The 23,505-nt window shown below is 40.3% G+C and overlaps 1 protein-coding gene across 1 annotated transcript in view; it reads right to left on the minus strand.

The window, feature by feature from the left end:
- Positions 1–22,840, minus strand: part of gucy1a2 (guanylate cyclase 1, soluble, alpha 2) — a 38,377-nt gene extending 15,537 nt beyond the window's left edge. Inside the window, exons 1-4 of the mRNA XM_020639980.3 lie at positions 21,361–22,840; positions 14,628–14,689; positions 13,465–13,589; positions 10,462–11,372 (exon numbers count right to left, since the gene is read on the minus strand). Coding sequence (XP_020495636.2) covers positions 10,462–11,372; positions 13,465–13,589; positions 14,628–14,689; positions 21,361–21,672 — 1,410 coding nt within the window. The 5' untranslated portion in view covers positions 21,673–22,840. The remainder of the gene's footprint in view (positions 1–10,461; positions 11,373–13,464; positions 13,590–14,627; positions 14,690–21,360) is intronic.
- Positions 22,841–23,505: the final 665 nt, after the last annotated feature.

The raw sequence follows: 23,505 nt of genomic DNA on the forward strand, positions 1-23,505 counted from the left end.
GTACATTAAGATTTAGATGGTCAAAATATCGATGGGGCAATATACCGTCATGTGCTCCTTGCAAATACATGTATCGATGCAGATGTAACAGAATCAATACGGCTGCAATTCACAACAACGCCATAGCCATAGCTCTGGGATTAAAATATTTGAATGTATTTCTAGGATCCCTGAGGACCTTAATTGAAGTGTTTTAAGTTGTAGGATCCTTAAAATGCCTCTGCTGTTATTCTCACCAATAAAGAACAGCTCTTGTAGTGAATTCTGTGTAGGACATGGGCGTTATCCGAAATCCAAGTATATCAGGATACGTATCATATCGTGGCCTCTGTATCGTGATACGTATTGTATCGTGGGGTTGTGGGAAATACCCAGCCCTAATGGATATTATGTCCACTTGATATTTGGATTTCTCTAAATAATGTGATCCAATACATCAGTCACTGTTTATGTAGTATTTGTACCACACTATTGCTCATGTCTACCTTTAAATCTCTCTACATCACACACAGGCATTGTCTTTTGTCCTATAAAGCTCAAGGTGTGTAGCTTTTTCCTTTAAAATGTATTATAAAAGGGGGAAATAAATATTGTAATGCATCATTATTTAGTAAAAGACAATTTATAAAGTGATCAATACCTTTGTATTTCAAGGGTAAACAAAAAGTCTTCAGGATGTAAATTAGGTCAAAGTTCATAACTTGATGTCTACTGGCAAAACTTGTATTCTACAAGATATGCAGACATAATTCACACAACACATGTCTACATGCACACATTATAGTGGAACCCTGATTATTATTTAAACAACACTGTTTAATATGATTTTTTAGACACTTCTAACCTCGTGTAACAACATCTGATAATAACGCATTACCTGTACAAAGAACTGGGTAAATCAGTGACCTAATTATGAAATACACAATCCTGTCATCATCCAAATGTCACTGGTTTGAGTCATACAGTCAGTTCAAATGTCCTCAAGCGACATATCATGAGCTATGATCATATGCAAAGGTCATATCATTGAAGTATGACTTTAGTATTTGAGTGGGTACAACACAAATAAAGAAGTGAACAACAACACAAATCAAGACGAAAAAAAGATGTTTCATCGTACTTTTCAATAACATTATAGTATGATTACTGCAAATGCAGAATATAAGCCAGCAGTAACTTCAGAGTATGATAAAGAATTGGTTTCACTCATTTCTTAACATTTTGCACCTGCTGATTTTCTTTCAGTCAGGTGTGAAGAATGAAAACAAAAGATCGTTCCTCTTGCAGTTGAAGGGAGATTGAAATAGGGATGTATTGCTGATTACCCCAGGAGATGCTGAGGAGAGGCATTACTGTCCTTTTGAATATGAATCTTAGCTGTTTCACAGGGGTAACTACCTCTGCTTGAGGCCCTGTGGATAAGCCACTCTTTTTCTTCTTCTTCCTCTACATGATTTCACCCTTTCCTATTCAGTCCTTGCTCCTATCCCTTCATTTCTTTAGCTTCTTTTTAGGGTATCTCTCTCTCTCTCTCTCTCTCTCTCCCTCTCCCTTCATCTTCATCTGTCTTTCATTCATGCCTTTCTCTCTTTCTCTCTCTATGCTCTTTACTCTGTCTCTTACATTATGTCTTCCTCTCTTTCTTTCTCCATAGTGTCAGATAGATTATTCCGCCAGTTCGCACACTGCAGCCCTGTTTTATTTATAGCACAAGGCTCTCCTAGGTCTGCATAATACATATAGTCTACACACACACACACACACACACACACACACACACACACACACACACATATCCATAGAGACACACATTCTGCCTCTGACTGTCTGTTTCTCAGGAACACTGACATACATACATATAAACACACATATGCATACATGTGGACATATGCAGTCTACAACCCACACAGGGTATAAGTTCAAGACACAGTATTTCACTGAAACACACAACTAAGTGTGATGCAGAACACACATTCTTTTTCATCTTCCGCTACTCTTTATTCACAGTTGCTTACTGTACACTCAACATCTACACGCGCTGAGAAACACAGCAGTAGTCCTGGTGTCACATGAGAGTTGAGAGCAGCCATGTGAGTGCAACCACTAAAACATGCACACGCTCATTTATGTTCAGTAGCACATGCTAAAAAAAAGTTTTTAAATAAATAAGAAAGCTAGCTCTGAAAATGCTGCCTTAAGCTCCTTAGCATGCATTTCGGAGACATAAAAGTTGCGCAATATGTATCCATGTGTAACCGCTTTACCTGTCAAAACAGCTGTGGTGCACAATGAAGCGAAACTATTAAAAGGCTTTTCGTGGTAAGCATCGCTGAAAGTGTTCTTAGCTGAAAACTAAGAAGAATGTTATTGTGGGTTACAGTGTACTTATTCACATTTGTTTTATCATTTCCAGATATTTCCAGCACTACATTATCTGGCTATTGGCATGTGATGTTATTTGTAGTAAAAACAATAAGTCTAAAAAAAGGATTGAAGTTGCCATTAAGTTTAGATTTAAAGTTACCCACCAAATATTATTACGACTATAATAATAAAAACAAGTTCAATATTTTGGGACAACTGACATGTGGCTTGTACAAGACGAGTGGCAAGTCAGTATCAAGGGGATGTTGCTGGTATTTTTGAACATTCAGGGATGGAGAAAACAATGTGAGATTTTGTAGAAATGAGGCTTCTACAGATTTTGTGCTTCAAAGTCTGTTTCCTACAAGCACCTACAGCAGCCATGCACATTGTGGAGGTAGGCTTTGCAACTTGGTGCGTTTGCACTTCACAAGCACCAGCTGAATTAGTTGAATAGTCAGTTGAAACCTGAGCATCCACAAAGTTCAGAGTAACGTCTGCCGACTTTTAGGGCCTCAAATAATGGTAGCCCTGCATTACAGCATCATTCAGACATCCTGACAATTTCTGTTCATGGTCGTTTTAGTTTCATTGTTTTGGTATTTAATTTTTTCGTTTCTGTAACCACTGTTTGAAAACCTCACTCAATCAAATGTCCAACGAGCAGCTGTTTTATTCATCAACCTGAAGGCAGAGTTACAGTTTCACTCCACCTTTGAGTCTGTCTTTGTTTCTCAGTCACGCTCATTTACTGTCCTACTCTGTCACACATAAACATACTGATGCACACATACATCAACATTGATACACACACAGAAACACAAATACACTCACACACACACACACACACACACACACACACACACACACACACACACACACACACACACCCTGGAGGCAGTTGTGTTGTCCTACTTGTGTGTCTCTGTTTAACTCAGCACTCTCCTCTCTCGCTGCCTGCATCTCTGTCATCCCGGCACAGAGGAGAGGCAGAGGAGGTAAGTGAAGGAGGAAGGAAGGGCGAAAGTAGAACACCGAGGTGGTTGGGAGAGAAAGCAACAGAAACAGGGGGGGTTGGGCAGAGAAAGTGTGTTGGTGAGGACAAATAAAAAAAAAGAGAAAATAATAGAGGGGACTCATCAAATGTCAAAACTAGCAACCTTTTAGAAAGAGCTGTATGGATAGAGGGGGTGAAAAATACATGGGGGGGAAAGAAGTAATGAAAGCATGATTAGGTGTAATGAAAATAGTGAGAAAGAAGCAACAGGACAATAATGATTGAACTTGAGGGAGGCCAAAAGTGAGAAATGTGTATTTTTTTTTACAGAAGCTGATAAAAATACACTCGATGTGAAAGGAGGCTGGTGTGTAGTAGTGATTCTTCTTTATACCAAGTTGATACATTTACACTTAGCACTTGTTCAAGGCCACCACAAGAAAGTAACATTTTTCATCAAGGCAGTTCTGCACTTGTAACACATACAATGTTGATGCCTAGTAAAAAAAAACATATTTTCTACATTTTTCTATATCCTACTTCATTTTACAAAGTACATAGCATAAAAAACAAAAGTAAAACAAATGTGAATTAAGATGTTTACTTGAGAACAAAATGTTTTCTCACAAAGCATGCTTGAAAAATATATCCAATTAAAATGGTTTAAATAAGTAATCTAATTTGATATCTCTACAGACAATCCATAACGGGATTCAAGGTTTTTGTGACTTGGCAGAGAGGACTGTATATCTCCCATCCGACTCCTAGTGGTCAATCTGTGCGCAATTGTCTTTTTTAGTGTGCATGATTGAGGTTTGAATTGTACACAACAACTCCATGTTAATGTTACGCCTTAAAATAGCAAGACATGAGCAGTGCACACTACGATGTTCATGTTTGACTTATCAGCATTGTCAAAATCATGTACAGCTTCAGCATGCCATCGCCATAGGCAACAGTGAGCTGAAGGTTGATCTAAAATTTTAAAATTTTAGATTTAGTTAGGGCCACAGGTGGAAATTAAGGCAGGAAATGAATGGGAGGAGTAAGTAGAATGGGGGCTGAGATTGTTGGACATGAAAAATGGTAACAAGGTATGAGAGGGAGAGAGATGAGAGAAAGATGGTGAGAGGTGGACAGCAAATGGATTGTCTTTTTCGTAAGCAGACTCCGGGATGTCAACAGACGCTCATTTATATGAACAAGCACTGAGCTGCAAAGAGTCAATGAGTCAGCCTCTCTTGTCCTTCACAAACACACACTTTCGCAGTGTTGCCGTGTTCTTATCGTGTTAGACCGTTGCGATATTCTTCAGTACTCTTACATCCCATGACCTGACACACACTCTCTCTTCCACAGAGTCTTAGCGATTGATAAACACTGCAGCACTACCTCGTACCTTTATGTTTCATAAAAGAATCAGCAATGAATCAGATATTTACATCAATCTTTTTTGAATGCCATACTACACGATATGAACAAGAAATAGAAATAAATGTCTACAGGCTTATCAGTTGGTAAGAAGTTGATGATAATGAATAAAGGACCTTTAGTAGTCAGAGTGAAGGAACACACACCTGAAACAATGTTCACAAAAAGGATTACTCAAATGCCATCCATTTCTCTCTTGACAGTTTCAGGTCAAACAAGCATGTGTAATCTGGCTTTTCATTTCACCCTTCATTGATTAGCAGCTGAAAAGACAATGGATTAGTTGTTGTAAGAACACATAAACAAACAGCTACGATACAGCTTACAAACCAATTCCAAGCAAAAATGCCTGTTAGCTATACTAATCATTTGCTGTAAGTAAGCTTTGAATTTACACCTTTACGATTGTAACATGTAACACTGTCCAATTGAGATATGAGCAAAATAAGGTTGCCTGTTGTTTAAAATTAGCATATGAGCTAACAAAGTCTAATGTTGATTTGCTGAAAAATGTTGCCCCTTTTCTGTTGTATTCGTTAATTTTCGGTAATTAGGTCTGGCTTTGCTCATACTTTACTAAGCAGAGTTACTGTTGGTGTCTTTTTCCTCCTCCCTTGTATTTTCATTCACTATGTTTCGTAAATTGACCAACACTACACAGAGCCTTCTCTCCTAAACAAACAAACCATCAAAGCAGTGATTTATCTACAGCTGGATCAAAGGTGGTGCTAAATGTCAAGATTCCCTTTGTACTCAGACATGCAGGTGCACATATGCACACACAAACAACACCAAATTCAGCAGCTGCTACAAATATAATACAGTAGTTGTCACCAAGTAAAACATTGTTTAATTCAACATCCTGGTTCCTCATTCCAGAAGTAATTTCTTCAATATTGTGCATCTGTGTAAACCTATCACATGGGGTAAAAATGTCATTTAAAGGATCAGGATTTCTATCTGAATACTAGAATATGTCATTTTGACAACAACTGCTGGTCCAGGCTACAATTCAAACATATACACTGATCACTTAGACCTAACCGACAATAAAATAAAAAAAAGCACTGACTAATCCCAACCAACATTTTGATTCCATGACCCAAGAGTTTGGCAACTTTTAGATGTTTACAACCCTGGCATCACAACAGTGGAGGTAGGTGTTGTGATTCATAGATCCTCTGTTTTATGTCTCGTTGAGCTATTTTGAAAAGAAAGAAAAGATGAGCATCCAATTCAACCCAGCTCAAAAAGTGAGGGTGTAACTTTGTGTGTTTATGTCTGGCAACCGAGGAAAAACACAAAAAAGCCGAGTGTCTGCTGATTTCAGAACTCAGGTCAGCTCTGCTTTACAGCTTCCGTAAAGAACTGCCAACAAACCTGACCTACAAATAAGCAACCTCCGCCGGATCAGAAGAGCTGAAGAGGTTAAATCAGTTGAGTGTGCGATTGTAGAAAACAACAAATAACGTGATGAAACAGCCTTTACTTGTATTTACTGTATTTTCCATCATTTGTGAAACATAAAATTGATTTAATACTGTTGTATGAGGGAAAAATAATGAACAAGACTTATGTGCTGGTAAGAGAAGAGCTGTGACAGTGTGTACTCTCCCCTGTGTGCTGACCGCAGTGCTCACACAGAAAAAGGCGCACAGAGATGCAATTTGACCTTTTCAGTAAGTCTTTGACTGTCCCTTGCACAGCCACAGTCTCTGGGCAAAGAAAGGGAAGAAGTCAAACTGCAAATCCACCACAGGCCACTCAAATACACACACACACACACACACACACACACACACACACACACACACACACACACACACTTTGCAGCACAGGGGGGGAGCTCTTTTGTGGCCTCTTTGCCTTGGCCTGTCGCCTTCTTTTCCTGCCCTTTCTAGTGAAAATGTCAGTGTATCCTTCTCTTTCTCTCTCCTTTTGTTCTGTGCCTCTGACCAGGTGACACAAGATTCATATGGAAAAGATAAGGGGATACAAAACACATTCTGGAACACAAATCTGTCAAGTACCTGATCATTGATGACACAAAAAAAAGGGAGAGTAGCATATGGTGCACTGACTCGATGACACCGGCTTTGATGTGCAGACGTTACATATGAAAGAGATGATAACAGGGTCACTGCACATAATCTAAACACCAACCTTCCTGTCAGGTTCTCTGTTACCTTATCAAACCACACGCTTCTGGAATTTTAAAAAGGCTTCAACTCAATTAAAAATGCTTCATTTTGATCTGCTGGTTAAAGTCAATGGCATACGACAAAGTGATCAGCACAATGGAAACATCAAAAAGCAGTGAAAATAGTGATCATAAATCAAGCATCCCTCAAATCAAACATTCTATTCATAACAATAAGAAGCATGGGCAATGTTATTTCTAATGATGTCATTTAAAGGCACGGTATGTAGATTCCGCCACCAGGGGGCTCTAAATCAATACAATAACTTTACCCCCCCCCAATGATAATAGTAATTACTAGTTTTATTATAGTATTAATTCAGTGTAGTAGTCACACACAGCCTATACATAATATTTTGAAATACATAATCTATAATTATACAAAATATCTATAAATGTTTTTTACTTTAAACATTCTCTGCTGCATTGAATTATCCTGCAGAAAAAAACAATTACTTGACATAATAGTAACTAACTTGTTGGAGCGCAATGCAAGTCTGCTATCTGTCTGTGGATTCTTTTTATGTGCCAGGACAAAGACCAGTGCTCACAGCGTTATGACAAGGAGGGGGAAACATGACATGAAAGGCCAGCCCTCTGTCTTTGGCTGCGGATCTGTAATGCTGTTCATTCAAGTCTTCACAGACAGAATGATACAAACAAGTTTATCATATTCCTATTTGAGGAAGCTTTATTTCTGCCGTTTGGTCATGCACTTCTGTAAATTGGCACAGCTGTTGAAGAAGTAAAAACAGAGCAAAGATAAGACAATGATTTGCTTCCATAACAAACCGTCCATTCACATAAGTATTTCTTATAGTGATTCTTTGATCAGAGAGGGCAACTCTCAGAATTAGCCTAAAGCGGGACACAGAATCGCCGAGAGGTTGAGTCGCGCGCCTCATATACGGAGGCTTTTAGTCCTCATTGCAGTGGCTGTGGGTTCAAATCCGACCTTAGCTGCATGCCATCCCCAACTCTCTCCTCCCAACATTTTCTGTCTTTAGGGATGTGTAGAATTGTGTTTTAAGATGTTTTCCACTGGATCAGATCACGTTTATGTCACAGATCATATGAATAGATCACGAAATTGAAGAAATGATAAAAAATATATATTCTTGCTTTTGTTAGAAGGTAGTAATGCACAGACAACCACTGCTCCCCTATGAAACCACCCCTTCCTTACATAACATTACAAACTCAAAACAAAAATCCATCTGTGAATAACAATAAGTTCACAGACTAGAGCAGGCTGCGGCATAAGATCACTATCGTTAAGTCACTGACTGTTGATAGATGGACACACAGTGACTGTTTGACCAGATCACGTGCATTCCCAACCATAATGCTGACATATTTATGTCAAAAATGACATAAATATTTTGGGAAGTGCCGTTTAAGACATGCCTCTCTCACATCTACCCCACAACTATACATCCACACATTGATCACTCTGATCAATCTGTCAGTTCTGTTTAGCATCAGGGTATTTGGTACTGACACTGACAGCCTGCGGAGACCATCTGATCAATAAAGAACTGGATATAGACGGATACAACTGTCTGATTGTTTCAGGGAAATTGGAACTAATTCAAACCTCAAACAAGGCCTGCATGATGATGACCAAAATGATGATTATGATTATTTTGATACATTTTTAGATCACGATTATTTATTAATTATAGCGACATTATTTTATTTCTTATTGTTCATTGTGTATGACATGTACAGTGTATATATATATATATATATATATATATATATATAGAGAGAGAGAGAGAGAGAGAGAGAGAGAGAGATACATATATATATAGATATATATATATATATATATATATATATATATATATAGATATATATATATATATATATATATGCTTCTCATTTGTTGCCAGGGCTGGATTGGGACAAAAAATCTGGCCCATACCGGCCCCTATTAGTTGGCCAAATGCTACATTATTAACAGCATGCCTCATCAAAACACGGATCACAATGTTTGTCATAATAGAATCACAAGTGAAACCTTTAAAGTGTGAGTTGTATTAACCTATTTGGATAACTTTATAAAAAACTGAACTACTGATGAATTTTGTAAACATGCAGTGTACTGACAAATAGAGCAGGAAGGGAGGAAGAGAAAAGCTGTTGTGGAGGAGAAGGCTGAGTGTGTGTGTGTGTGTCTTTGTAGAAAAGAGAACTGAAGGGAAACAAGTTGAACAGATCAAAGGCGTGTGTTAACAAACATTAACATGGTACACCAAGACCCTGCAGGAGCTGTGTGGCACGTTCTGCCTCATGGTTTTGCTCTGTCCGACAGCCCACAGCCCACAGCCCACCCCACTGTAACCTTTTCTGAAGCACAGTGCAGTGCAGCCAAGAGTAGCTAGATTCTCCAATTCACAAGATCACAGGAGAACTACAAGATCACACAGGAACAGAGAACAACATACAAACAACCGTTTAATTTTCCTTTCAAAGGTTGATTTGTTCTTCACTTAGTCCCAATTAAGCATAATGCTGATAAAGTGGGATAACGATCGGGCGTCTGTAAATTGAAGTCGACGTATGCTGGAAGTGCCTCCATTGGAAATAGATTGGGCGCATATTTCAAGTGAAACTGAGTGGTGGCCCGTGCAGTGGAAACACAAGCATTGACTAGAGAGGCTTTGATTGGTACTGGCGCGCATGGTGCAGATAGAACATGGGGCAAACAGATGCTGTTGGTTTTAGGGGTTAGAGGATATACATAGAGAACATAATTACTTGCTAACATAATTTAAATATGGTAATATACTTGTTTAAACATTTGCAATAAACCACCACATAGAGGTTTCTACAGGCAGATGATGCATTTTGAACGTCTAAAGGTGCCGTTCTTCATGTTTCTTTAACCGTGGGAAGGTCAAAATCTTGATCAAGATTGTAACTCAATTCATTTTGCAGCCCTACTTCACATCTACCAGGCAACATATCACTGACTTAGGATTGTGTTGCAACATATTTTTTAAAGTCACCGAGTATTGATGTAGACAAAATTGGCATCTGACGGTTAACCACAGAAGACGACTTAGAACTTCAGAAATGTCATTCAAATTCAATTCATTAACCTCTACTTTCATGAAGAACTTAAATCAACATGGCCATTTTCTCTAAGTTCGCAGTGCTTCAATTAAAAAAAAAAAAAAACAGTGGAAACTTGTTTCTGGCTGCAAAAATTGATTTTTACAATTATCTATTTTTGTTAAAAAAATAAAAAAACACACACACACACACACACTATCCAGGGGTCAAAATTGATATGTTGGAGATTAACTCTTTGATGCAGATGTCTCAGGGAAGTTGTTGATTATAAATAATTATTACCAACAATCTCATTTAAATTTCATAGCTGGATTTCAATAAACCAAGCTGTTACTCTTACAGCAATCTTTTTCTCTATAATGAGAATGTGTTATGTAGGTTGCCTTACCTTCTCCTTGGTGCCTGTCTGTGTGGTGTCAGGCCTTGTACGGATTGTAAATGGGGACGCAAGCCTAAGAAGAATGCCCCGGAACGACGGCTCCATCTTGGGTGAGACAATCTCGAAACAGTCCCTGAATGAGAGGTTTCGATGAGGCTCAATGCGAGCCTGTCTCCTCAACCCTTCTCCAAGCTGAAGTAGCTCCATGTGAGGCCCAAGGACCAGGTGAAATGGAAAGGCACGGCAAAACGTAGCCAGGCCAATGCGCAGATCACTGGGGTTGGTGGAGAGTGAGTGCGGGGGCCGTTTAGTGCTCACGGGGGCAGCATTTGGGAAGGAGGAGAGGGTAGGTGGGCAAGTCTCTGTGATTTGGAAGGACAAGCAAACTGTGGGAACCGACGTATGGAAAGGAGAGGGTGGGGACGGGGAGGAAGAGGGCGAGGCAGTGGGTGATGCAGTTGGGGTCGGGGTTGCTGAGTCACCGTCTGCGTGTTCTGTATCTTCATTAGGTAATAAGGGAGTAAGAGGTGGCACTTCCTCCACCTCAACTTCTGAATGAAAGATCCGCCTCGCAACAGCTCTAATTAGCCCAGGCATGACCAGTCCAACAACAGGGGCCGGGTTGAAACAATGAAGAAGCAACAACTTCCCTCTAACCTCTCCTTCTCCTCGCTCTCCAACACTGTCCAATTTTCTTCTCCCTGTCTCCTCCTCTTGGGGATCCTTACACTGGAAGGAGGGGCTCTCAGATGAGGCACGGCGACCTGTAGAGGTGCGAATGTGTTCCAAAATGGCGTCAAAGCCATTAAAGAAGTCCTGGAGGTTGCCGCCTACAGCCCGAAGCACTCGTTCGTTTTCTTCAAAGCAAAGGCTGAAGAACTCTTCTCCAAAGTGCTCTCGCAGCTCACAGAATGGTACTCCTGGGAGAGGGGGGAACAAAACACCAGTGTAAGGGACGCAAAATTACATTTTTTGTAAACTTAGTTACAGTTATATACAACAATACACCTAACCAGCCCGAACGTAACTGGTTAATGTCTTTGACTATATTTTAATGTAGAAATGTGAATTCCATTTATAACAGCAACAACATGAATCCTGAACCTCTGAGCCATGACATGCTTTGGCTAGGACTAACAGAAAACAGCAAATTGTCTTTAAAGTTATCTTAAATCAAAACTTAAACCAGGCTTTTTAAGCCTTAGCAGAAAGTGAACTACAAACAACTCATTTAATGTGTTTGTATTTCTTTTCTTTTTTTTTTTAAACATTCTCATATTTAATCATATCTGTGATTGTTCATAGTTTGGTTAGGTGATGAAATTTGCTATTTTAATGCTTCTTTTTCCCTTTGATTTAATGCTTTCGATAACGTGTGTGAGGCACTTTGAATTGGCCTTGTTGCTGAAATGTGCTATATAAATAAACTTCACTTCAGAAGTTAGGTCAAACTTCTACAATGTTAAAAACCCATGTTAAATAACACTTAGATTGTGTATTTTGATTGAAGCAGAAGGTAGGTGCTGTATATAGTGGCTCGGGGTGCACTGCAGGTGTTGGTGCACCGTGACTGCACTGACTAAGAGCTTAAAGCTCAATATCGGCTCAGAGACACATGATGTGCAATGCGCCTGTAGAAAACTGAACTCATAAACTCAGTCAACCATGACGCACAGCACTATACACACAGGTGAGCGAGGCCATGTGAAAGATAGATATTGACAGCAAGATTGATTTGGCGTCATCAGTGACGTCTGCAATATAGAGGGTGAAGAGGGTGCAATTCCTTTAGCTAAAGCTTTCAAATTATCAGTTGATTCATGTTTGATCGTGACTTAAATATACTTAAAAATACTTAAAAATACTTAAATAATGACCTTTGGTTGATGACTGGTAGAATACAAATGCACAAGTGGCCAAAAGTTGTTTACTTTTGCCAAATGAGCATAAAGGAGGAGCTCTGTGTCCAACTGTTGCTCTAACTGAAAAGAGACAGTTGATGTGGTTTGGGCACAGATGCCTTCATTGGCAGTAAGGCCTCCTGGAATCCTCCCTGTGGATGTATTTCAGGAACATCCAACAGGGAAGACATCCCTGGGCAGATCCAGAACATGCTGGAGAATTACATGTCCCATCTGGCCAGGGAACACCACGGGATCCCCTAACAAGGACTTGAAAACAAGGATTGAGAGAAGGACGTATGTGCGACTTGTTTAGCCTGCTGCCGTTACGACTTTTGTCATAATATTATTTATTAACATAGACGACACAGAGTGAGATGGAGAGATAGGCAAATACTGTATACACATACAGCTGAGACGTAAAGCAAAAGACACTTTGAGGAGAAGCACAAATAAGAAGATGAGTAAAAGGACAGAGAAGGTAACAAAAAGTAGTAGTGAACAGTTATTGGTGAAAGCTTTGTACAGAAACGGACTAGGAGGAGGTAAGTAGATGGAGGATGGAAAAGATCTTGGATAGAACAGAGGGAGGACAAAGCTGTACTGCGTGACTCACCGGGACAGCGTGTCTGTGTTTTTTTCATGATGGGCCGTAGAGACTTTGTAAGCCTCAAGAGTGAGTCATACAGTGTTTGTGTGTGTTTAAGCATTTGTAAATAGCTGTATATTTGTGTCTGAGTTTATGCAAACCACCTAGGCCGTGATACTGTATTTCCCTTTTTTATTAAAAGTGTCTACAATTTGTTTAAGAGGTCCAGGCCCTGGAGGATGACTTGTGCAATTCTGCAAGTGTTCATACACATACACGCACACACACACACAAGCAGGTTAAAACAAACGACACTGATCACTATGGACAGGCATGGGGAGCAAATGAGAGAAGCTGTGTGTGTCTTGTCATAAAAATAACATGGTACTGTAAAATTGATCCAAAGCAGCAGGAATAGAGCAAGGCCAGAAAAGCAGAGGTGAAAACTGTCCAATAAATACATCCCTTTCTCACCAAACACACAAAAATGCACACATTTTAGTGTTTCTTTCATAAACTTACCCAGAATGGTGGCCATGTATTGCAGGATTTGGAGAACATCTTCCTCTGAGCCAGAATTTTCGAGGAATGGGCACTTATCTTCTCTTTTCTCTCTTCTTCTCTCCTCACTAGCAACTTCCTGACACCTGTCAAGAGACAAACAATAATTCACTGAAAGTTGGGCTGCCACCAATCATTTTTAAGGAATCCTCTTAAAAGAAGGTATGCACATTTAGTGCTGAAGGTTATTCTGAATGACGACGTCTTTGTGTCCGGAAAGAAATACTGCTGCTAGATTTTAAAAAGCCATTTTTTTAAGTGCAGCGTACTCTATTTGTATGGATAGGCACAAAGTTAGGCTACAGTGTTGGTAGTTTTGTGGATGATTTGGGTGGCCTGTCAGTTTAGTTATCCTCCGTGGGGTTCATACTTGTTGTACACTGAGCAGATTCCCTGGAGCAGCTGGACAGAAAGACAGGGCTCAAGGTCACACCAGCAATGGTTATAAAGGCGGACCAATGGATGTTCTTTCTTGCTTTCCCACACACACTCATATGGTCAATCAGAGTACAAATCCTCTGGTCACAGGCTTCATTGAACTGTTACACTAAAAGAATATCATTTTCCCAAAGCTTGATTTGTTTTTATTGGATTAAACATTATTGAGATACTGTGTAACACAATATCGTTTGCAAAGACAATCACATAAGTTGCAGATGCCTACACACACATACCAATGTCGTCCTTCTAAAAACACATATTAATTTAGTCCAAAGTCACTCAATCACATCCCCATAGAGACACATAGACCCCATTTATAGGCCACAAAAGAGACAAATGTGTGTCAGGTATTATTGCTGAAGGTACAACATGTGGCGGTTCATTATACATAGATCAAGTACACAATGTCTGATGGAGAAAAAGAGTAATCCAAAGAAGTCCAAATCCAGAAACTACATTTGTGAACTGTGTATGCTTTATGGACAGTATTAGTACATGTTGTGCCTTTCTGAATCGTTTCTGAGTTATGTAATTTTGACAATTTTTTTTGTGTGTGTGTGTGTGTGTGTGTGTGTGTGTGTGTGTGTGTGTGTGTGTGTGTGTGTGTGTGTGTGTGACTTTGGAGACCGATAAAAGAGAAGCAGTCAGGAAGAGAACCAAAAACTTAAAAAAGGTTGCTATACCTGATCTCTTGTTGTCTGTAGTATTGGAGAGTTCGTTGTAGAGCCTCTTGAACAGTCTGTGTCTGCAAGATGAAAAAGGGAAAATATTAAACAAGAACAAATGCATTTGTATGTGTGATCTTTTATTTATTAGAGCACCAATGTGTGATTGCATTTATTGCACCTTATGTGTCTATCTCAGCATACAAAAAGCCTTGCTAAAGTATCAACTGAGTATATACTGCAGCAAAGACACACAGTTATGTCACAGGCGTTTTCACAGGAAATATCCCTGATATTTGCCCCCATCAAAGACGGTTTTATGTTTTGTCATTTGTTTTAAATATCCCCTTTCATTGAGGTCTGAAAAGTTGTCAGAAAATGTCAAGATAACCACAATACACTTGTGAATTGTCTGTCTGTCTGCCAAGATGGCATATTTTGTGTTTCTGACAGCCTAAGCTTTAGAGGGCGGACCCGAGGTGATTATCTGTGATGCAGCTTGAATGCGATGCTGTAGTGACAATGCTAGAACACAGAGTGCCAGCTGGAGAGGTCAATCTGAGGCCGCCGCCCACTCCGGACAGATACAGGAATGATTTTGTGCGGTTGTGTGTGTTGGTTTGTGTGTGTGTGTATTTGTGCAAAGACAGGGAGGGAAGAGAGCGATATAAACTATTGAGCTGTGGACTTGTAGAGCTAAAAGAGAGAGAGGGTGTGTGTGCTTTTAAAGAACAAATCTGAATGTGCCAGCCGACGTTTGTAATAAGTGAATATAGTTCTTTCACTGTGAAGTCAAAGAAGGGTTGTATTATATTTTTTTCTTCATGCAAAATTCATGTACATAGCATCAAAAATAGAATATTAGCACTCGGAGCAAGTTGAAACAATGCTTGCTTATATGTTATTATTCTCACCTAAAGCCACAGCAAGCCTGATCGAACACAAACGCAAGGACACTTTGTACAAGTTGTGTAAAATTCTGTTTCTGAAGTGGAAAAGATTACGTCAATGTGTCTACATTATGCCTGTATGTGTGTTTATGTCAAGAAAAAAAAAATTCTCATGACAATAAATCACTTCATGCTTGTTTCAGCTACTCATTTACTACAGAAGAACATGCATTACAGTATGTGTGTACACATCATGAACAAACACGTACTGTTATCAGCCACACAAAAGTGCAAACATACTGTACACATACATACATCATCATCAGTCTGCATTGTTGCAATCGCTTGAATGTTTACTGTACACACAAGTCAATAGCCGTCACAAAGTAATCTCCTCGACAGAGTGAGAGAGAGAGAACACACACACACACACACACACACACACACACACACACACACACACACACACACACACACACACACACACACACACACTCACACAAACAAAGGTGTTGGGGCGCTAGTTACAGTTTTCAACAAATAGAGCTTGTCTGTTTTCACATTGTGGATTTTAAATCTCAGAACAACATCTACTCTGGGAGGAGTATTTACATTAGCATGTAAAGGAAGATTAATAAAACTTGACCCAACAAAATTTCACTCTCATCTCCCCTTTTCGCCCCTTTCCCTCGCTGTTTTACTGTCGTCTTTATTTAAACCGGCTGCTGTGACTCTCCTATTTGCTCAGTTTCTTTATCTTGGGAGGGGAGCAGAATCTCACCAATACTCACTTCATTCCTCTTGCTCTGTTGCCCTGCATTGATTTATTTCCCTGTGAAGTTCAGTCACACTTCTATCTGCTTTGTGTGAACCTGCCTTTTCTGTGTGTCTCAGGACTGAATCCCTGCAACACAACAACAACAACAACAGCGCATACCAGCTCCTTTTTGTCATCTTTAAATGCACCTTTCTGACAAATTAACATCCACATGAACTGGTTACTTGTATGGTCACAAAGCAGTGGGTACTAGTGCTTCAGCACTGTTGGAAAGCTGCCACCACTATTTAAGAAAATAGAAACCCGTATACCAGATGAGACCTGGCAGATAATCCCAGCATGAGACTCATCAGGCCTCACTGTCAGGGGGAGGCAGCATAAAGCAGGTACAAAGAAAACAATTCTGTTGCAATCTGCTTGTGCAGAAGCACTATGGCGTTAACAGTACTGAAGCGTTGGGGACAAATATCTTCTTCACACATACGCATTTCAGTGTACAAAATGTTGCTTATGAACTTGAATTAAGCCTCAGATAGGAGTTTCACGTTGCATTGTCTTTCCTATATTCCAACTGTGTAACAATGGTTGCTTTTAAGATTTCATATTAATATCTTCAAATCATGACATAGCACTGTGGCAGCAATGTTTGTCCACATTTGTCTCGCTCTTCTTTTCTTCTTCAGCCAATCTAAGAGTTATCCTTGCTGTTGACACCAGATTGACACCAATTAATTTTAGGGTAGCTCACGGGTAGCTTGGGCTTAATCTGATTAGCTAAATGGTGTAAAAATATAAGCCTATGTATCCAGCTTCCTCTGTCAGGTCAAATGTTTGCATGCTGAGTGAGAGTGAAGGCACGTATCGTGTACATAAAATAGTCTTTGTTATAATTATATCTCAGGCAGTCTAATGTGATGCATTTGTTAAGCTTAGTCATATCACAACAACGGTGATAATATGAGTCACTGTGCATCCCTAATGTCATACCCATCTGTACTCCCCCTGCTGTTTGTTTAAATGCCACTTTCAGGAGTCTTACAAATGTGAAAATGATTAAAAGTGGTCTTAAAAGCACAACAGTATCAGTACATTTCATGCATTTTTTGGGAACACAAAATGGCCAACGGAGTTATGAATCAATATCAGCCTCAACCTCAACAAGCTATTACTACAAAGCAGTTTGAATCAAAGTCCATGGAAACCGGACAAGCACACCTGCATGTAGCAAAATGAACAAATTGCTTTTTCAGCTAAAGCTGAAGTCGCTGTTTTCCCATAATAACAGTAGACAAGTTGCGACCACAGATTTAGGATGTGTGTGAGTTCTCACATTAGCACACTCACACACTTGTCTCACACTTTTCATATTTGTGGCCAACACTCAGGGCCTTTTGATCAACGTCATGGGTCACTACGCTAATGGCCACCTTCCATGTGATTACACGAAAGTGGGAAAGGGAGACAGAAAATGACTGTTTGCACAAATGTAAATGTGAGTGAGTGAGTGTGTGTGTGTGTGTCTATGTGTGTGTGTGTGTGTGTGTGTGTGTGTGTGTGTGTGTGTGTTGTAGCTTCTGGGTCAGTGTGGTCAGGGTGAAGACAACCACAGAGAGCATGCTCTGTTCTCTCCGTCACGGTCCATTGCAGTCAACAACAGGCATTGCCACTGCACGCAGCCACTCTGTTTGAGTTGTGTTTGTGTGTGTGTGTGTGTGTGTGTGTGTGTGTGTGTGTGTGTGTGTGTGTGTGTGTGTGTGTGTGTGTGTGTGTGTGTGTGTGTGTGGTTGAGAGAGACACAAAGAAAAATAATGAACAAAAAAGATAATAAAATGTGTGTTGTGAGGGAAATGAATAACTGCCTAATGTGTAATATGCATGTGTGTTCCTGCCTACAGCAGCAATTAAGTTTGAATTTAGCAGCATAAACAACTATGTAGTTGGAAAACATGAAGCATGCTTTATGTTTGAACAAAAAAAGACAATGGATACCAATCCTTTACCAGCACCTGTAACTAAAGCACACGGTACCATAATAACCCTTACATACTTTTAAAAAGGCTCAGCTGATCATGAACTGATGCCTGTAATTGCACTAAAAGGAAAAGCATACTTACTTGCAAACACACAATCAATCCAAAACACCTAGTAGTCCTGAATCATGTAAATTCTATTCTATTCTCATCCCTGTTATACAAACCAATTTGTAAGTGTTCACTCTGCTCAACGTTTTTCACAGATCTATTAAAAATCAGCAGCGAGTAAGAGCTGAAGCTCAGAGCTGAAGTTGGCTCTCAGTGGTCCTCTCCAATATACACCAACTTCACATTTTAGCTGTGCTTTTGAATTTCATTATTCTGCAAGGTTGTGCCTTTGCAGCCAAAAAATGCTTTACAATCTTTGCTGTCTTACTGTAGATTTCTTCGTGTCATCTATTTCTCCCAGGAATTGGACCACAGGGTCTTAGAATTCGTAATTTAGAGAAGCATATTCCCACGACCTGCTGTAGTCTGATGAAAACACAGCAGTGCCTATTATTATGTGGGGATTTTGGGGAACAAACAGAAATAGAGCTAGAGGAACCCACAAGACTTCAGGACTCCTAGATATGAAGCAAGAGCAGTGAAAAAAAAAACGGATGAGCTAGCTAGCCATCTATTAGCAGATCATTAACCCATACATGATACAATGTGTGCTATGCAGACTCAAACAAGGTGGAGCAGATGGAGCAATGTGCATGACCATGAATCACTTTAGTTTTATAGCTTTTTTTTTTAATTTAATCTAATGGTTGTCGAAAAGTATAGTCTGGAAACAATACTTTAGATAAACAATAGTGAATTAGGCAATATGTGATACCAATCATAAAACAATATTGTTCATTGATTGATTGTTTTTATCTGAAGTGTTAACCATAAAAGGTTCAAAAGGAAAACGTTCAGAGCAGACAGGCCACAGTAGTTGGAGTAAGTGTCGTTACAGGGCGGTCCAGCGTGCACTATTTGGGCATCACTCCTAAAATATTTCATTTCTATTTAGTATTAGGACACATGTTCATCAAAATATGCAATTTGCATATGCATTTTAAAGTGTATTGAATTTCCAATAATCATAAAAGCAGAAGTCATGCAAGAGAGCGAATCCATAGCTAGATAACATCAACTAGAAAAGATCAAAAATAATATTCTTTAATAATAAACAATTACAACTATTATATCCAAGGTGTCACCAAACATCCATCTTATTTGGATGTTTGGCTGACAGCTAGAGAAAGGACCGATTCAATCTAATATCAGTATTAGATCAGTCTTAAGACATTGAGACTGAACGGTAAGTGCCCACAAACTGTCTACATCAAGACATTCAGACGAGATGGAACGGCTCCTTCTATGTGATACAAAGTACAATTATTGCACCTTGGATCGTTTAGTAAGTTGTCTAATGTATCTTGACTTATAAGAACAGTAGATACATAACCGTCAAATGAGAGACCACTGAACTGTCATGCGTGTTCGGGTTCAGCACTACATGTAAATGGTAAATGGACTTGAGCTTGTATCGTGCTTTTCTAGTCTTCTGACTATTCAAAGCTCTTTTACACCGCAGGTCACACCTACCCATTAAAACCCATTCACACACTGATGGCAGACGTTTCTATGTGACCATCAGAAGTAACTAATCCCATTAATACACATGCATATGCCGGCGACGAAGCAGCGGGAGCAATTCGGGGTTAAGTGTCTTGCCCAAGGACACATCGGACATGTTGCTGCGGGAGCTGGATCGAACCCCAAAGCTTCCGGTTGAGAGACGACCGACTATACAAACTGAGCCACAGCCGCCCCTAAGTAAGAAAAGTTACCAATGACACACATGATGGCACAAAAAGGTTGAGCCTTGAACTGTTTGGACCACACCATATCCACAATGTACAAAAAAAAAAAAAACAATACTTGTGTTTGTGGCTTTAAATACAGCCATCTCCTGTAATACAATACCTACCTTTGTGGTATCTTTGCTTTCCAGTTGGTAGTGAAGGATGTAAATAATGTCTTAATTGGATAATATACTGTAGGTCTGCTTTGTCGGTCAATGACGACATCTCCTTTATACTGGATGGTACCAAAGTGCAACATTTTCGAGGGCTTCAAGGGTTTCAATTGAGATTTTTAATTTGAGGACAGGCTTTTTGATGCAATTGCTACATAAAAAAAATGTACAGTTTTACACTATCCCCATTCAATTTTAGATTAACTACAACTGTGACATCTATGTTTAGGATGTTTATTATTGTTGACTTGCTACATAACGCTGCCAAAATTACAGGAGACTTAATTAAATTCTAAACTGGTGTACCATAAAAGGATGCAATAAAAAAAATACCCTATAATACCCCATCTATCACAGTTGTGCTCGGTTCTAATAACTGCTTTATTGCATTAGAGTCTGTAATACAACTGGGACACAGCCACAAAAAAACAGGCTCATCCGTCACACTCCTCACATCATTACATATACACAGACAGGGCATGAATATATCTCTCTCTCCCGCTCCAGAACAAAATATTTATTATATAATATGCCAGATCATTGGGCTATTAGATGGGAAGGATGAAATGGGCTTTTTTAAGAGACAGCACAGCACATGTTATATTATGATGTGGAAACATACAATGTCTGGGATACGGGGCACTGGTACTTCTAGTGGAGTTGTGTCATGTAATGCAACTTACAGGCTTTGTTTCTCTCTAACTTTATAGACAGCTGTGGGAGACGTGCCTCTGGCTATCATCAAATTGACAATGCCAGAAAACAATCCTTATTCGGCTGTTCCATGATCCATAATGCCCAGCTTATTATAAGCATGAAAACACATGTTTTTAAAAAATGAATGATAAAACCACCAATTTAGCAATGCTTTTTAACAGTGCTCATTATAAATGTAACTGCTCCCTATCTGGCCAAGATCCTATTGAACATTTGTGCAGTTTGAAAGGAGATGACGACTACAGGGGATACAGTGTAGCAACTTTTACATGACTATTCAATGTTATTTTTAGCTCTTCTGACCGAGCTGGAGGCCTACCATGGGTGATGTAAGTCGTCTCAGGCTCTCCCCCAACGAGTCCAGGTTCACCCGTCTCCTCCTGGTGACCCTCTTGTGGGGTACTTGCTGCTCCTCGCCCGCCGGGCACGCAGACCTGTCGGCGGGGCTGCGGCCGTTCCAGAGCACCGCTCTGTGGGAGGAGGGGAACGAGGAGAAGGGGCAGCCTCTGCTCTCCTCCGCCGTCTCCAGACCGCCGTCACCCCCATCTCCCCCGGGGCTCTCAAGCCCGCAGTCCGAGCCCACCGAGCTGCTGAAAGACTCGGAGGAGATCTTGCGCGACGACGAGGACATGGTAGTGGCGAGGAAGAGGGGGAGGATGGTGATGATGACCGTGGTAGTGTTGAAGATGGGGATGATGGTGGTGGTGGTGGTGGTGGTGGTGATGATGATGCTACAGTCGGTTTCGTACCACGTCCAACTCCTCGTCGGGGAGTCATCAGATAGTGGGGGGTGAGAGGGTTGGTGGAGGATGAGGGTGGCAAGGTCTGTCTGTATAATTACGTATGCATATGAGATGTGTGTGTGTGAGTGTGTGCGTGCGTGCGCGTGAGAGTGTCCAGGCCAGCGTGTGTCTATGTGTGCATTAGAGATGCGTCTGTCTGCGTGTGAGACTCAGCGGACCTATTCAGAGGGATAGAAGGGAAGGGGGGGGTGGAGGGGGGGGGGGGGGGTCGACCGAGAACGAGAGCACTAACGGCACGCAAACATTTATGTAAGGGGAGGAGATGGGGGTATCGCCCTCTTAAAAAAAAAAAAAAAAAACCCGTCTTTCTTTACCCCCAAAACAATTCCACGCAGAAAGGGCCAAAAACTCTCAAATGATGCCTAAAAAAAGCAAAATACAAAAAAAAAAAAAAAAACCTAGCGACTGTTAACAAATAGCCAGAAAGCCGTTTCTAGTGGCTGGCTTACATACGGCGATGAATGTTGTGTCGCGCCACAACAGGACGCTGAAATTGCAGGATAGATAACTGAGAAAAGGTTGAAAAAAAAATCGACATAATGGTCCATCACGATTATTCCGCCACATAAGCGCTTCCTTGCACAGGCAGAGGATTTCGGCATCCAAAAGAATGGGCTTGACGACTCCCCTATCCTCCCCACTTTGACAGAGAGAATTCCCCAAAGTCACGGCAGATGTGGCTGCTTCCCTCTCTCCTCCGTCCTCCTCCCGCTGCTGCTGCTGCTGCTGCTGCTGCCTGCTGCGTCTCCTCTGCGACAGCGGCTCTCCAGTCTGTCGGGGGGCCGACTGACCCTCCTCTCATCATAAGTCCATCGTTCTTATATATTCCTTCGTCGTTGCTCCTGTGCCTTTTTTTTTGTGTTTGTGTGTGTGTATTGTTGTCGTCTCCTGTGGTTAAGGAGCAAAGTAGGAGTCGAGGCGGTGAAGTGGAGGTGTGCGAGATGTGGAGCAGGGAGAGAGTGAGTGAGCGAGACAACCATCAGCAGCACGCACCTGTGAAGTGATGCGCGTTCTGCCGACCTCGTGCAGTGAAGTAAGCAGCAACTCGCTGTTCTCCGTTTTAGTTGGTCAATAAACCTCAACCAATCTGATGATATATAGATAGATAGATAGATAGATAGAGATTCTGTAGCATATTCATTTATTTTACATGTGAGCAAATCTATACCACCATGTAGGAAATGTATAGCTCCACAGCTGATGAAGACAGTGTGATGTGGTTGATAACTAAAGGGATGGTTCTGACTATAAATGACTTCAGCATCTGTCTCTGTTGTCTCCTATCTCAACTTAGAGTGTAGGTGCCAATGCCATTTCTAATGGTAAGTTACCATTGGAAATTGTAGGTGGTAAGGGTTAGGACCATCAACAGGGACCAAAACAAATCAGAATTGGGTTTACTGCCAAGTATGTCTATACATGCAAGGAATTTGACTTGGTGTTTTGGTGCAAAATAAATTAACATATTAAAAAGCAAAAGGCTAGCCTATAAAAAACAAAACATTACTCCTACTGCCATCATAACACACGCATACAATTCATATAGCAATCATTTTTTAAACTGGATGCAGTTTAGAAGGAACTAAAGTATATTTAAAAATAATGACCAGGACTTGCTGATAGGAAAAGTTAAAGGTGGATCTATTGGACAAGTTGAATAA

This window comes from Labrus bergylta, chromosome 11 (genome assembly GCF_963930695.1).
Source record: "Labrus bergylta chromosome 11, fLabBer1.1, whole genome shotgun sequence".
Lineage (NCBI taxonomy): Eukaryota > Metazoa > Chordata > Actinopteri > Labriformes > Labridae > Labrus > Labrus bergylta.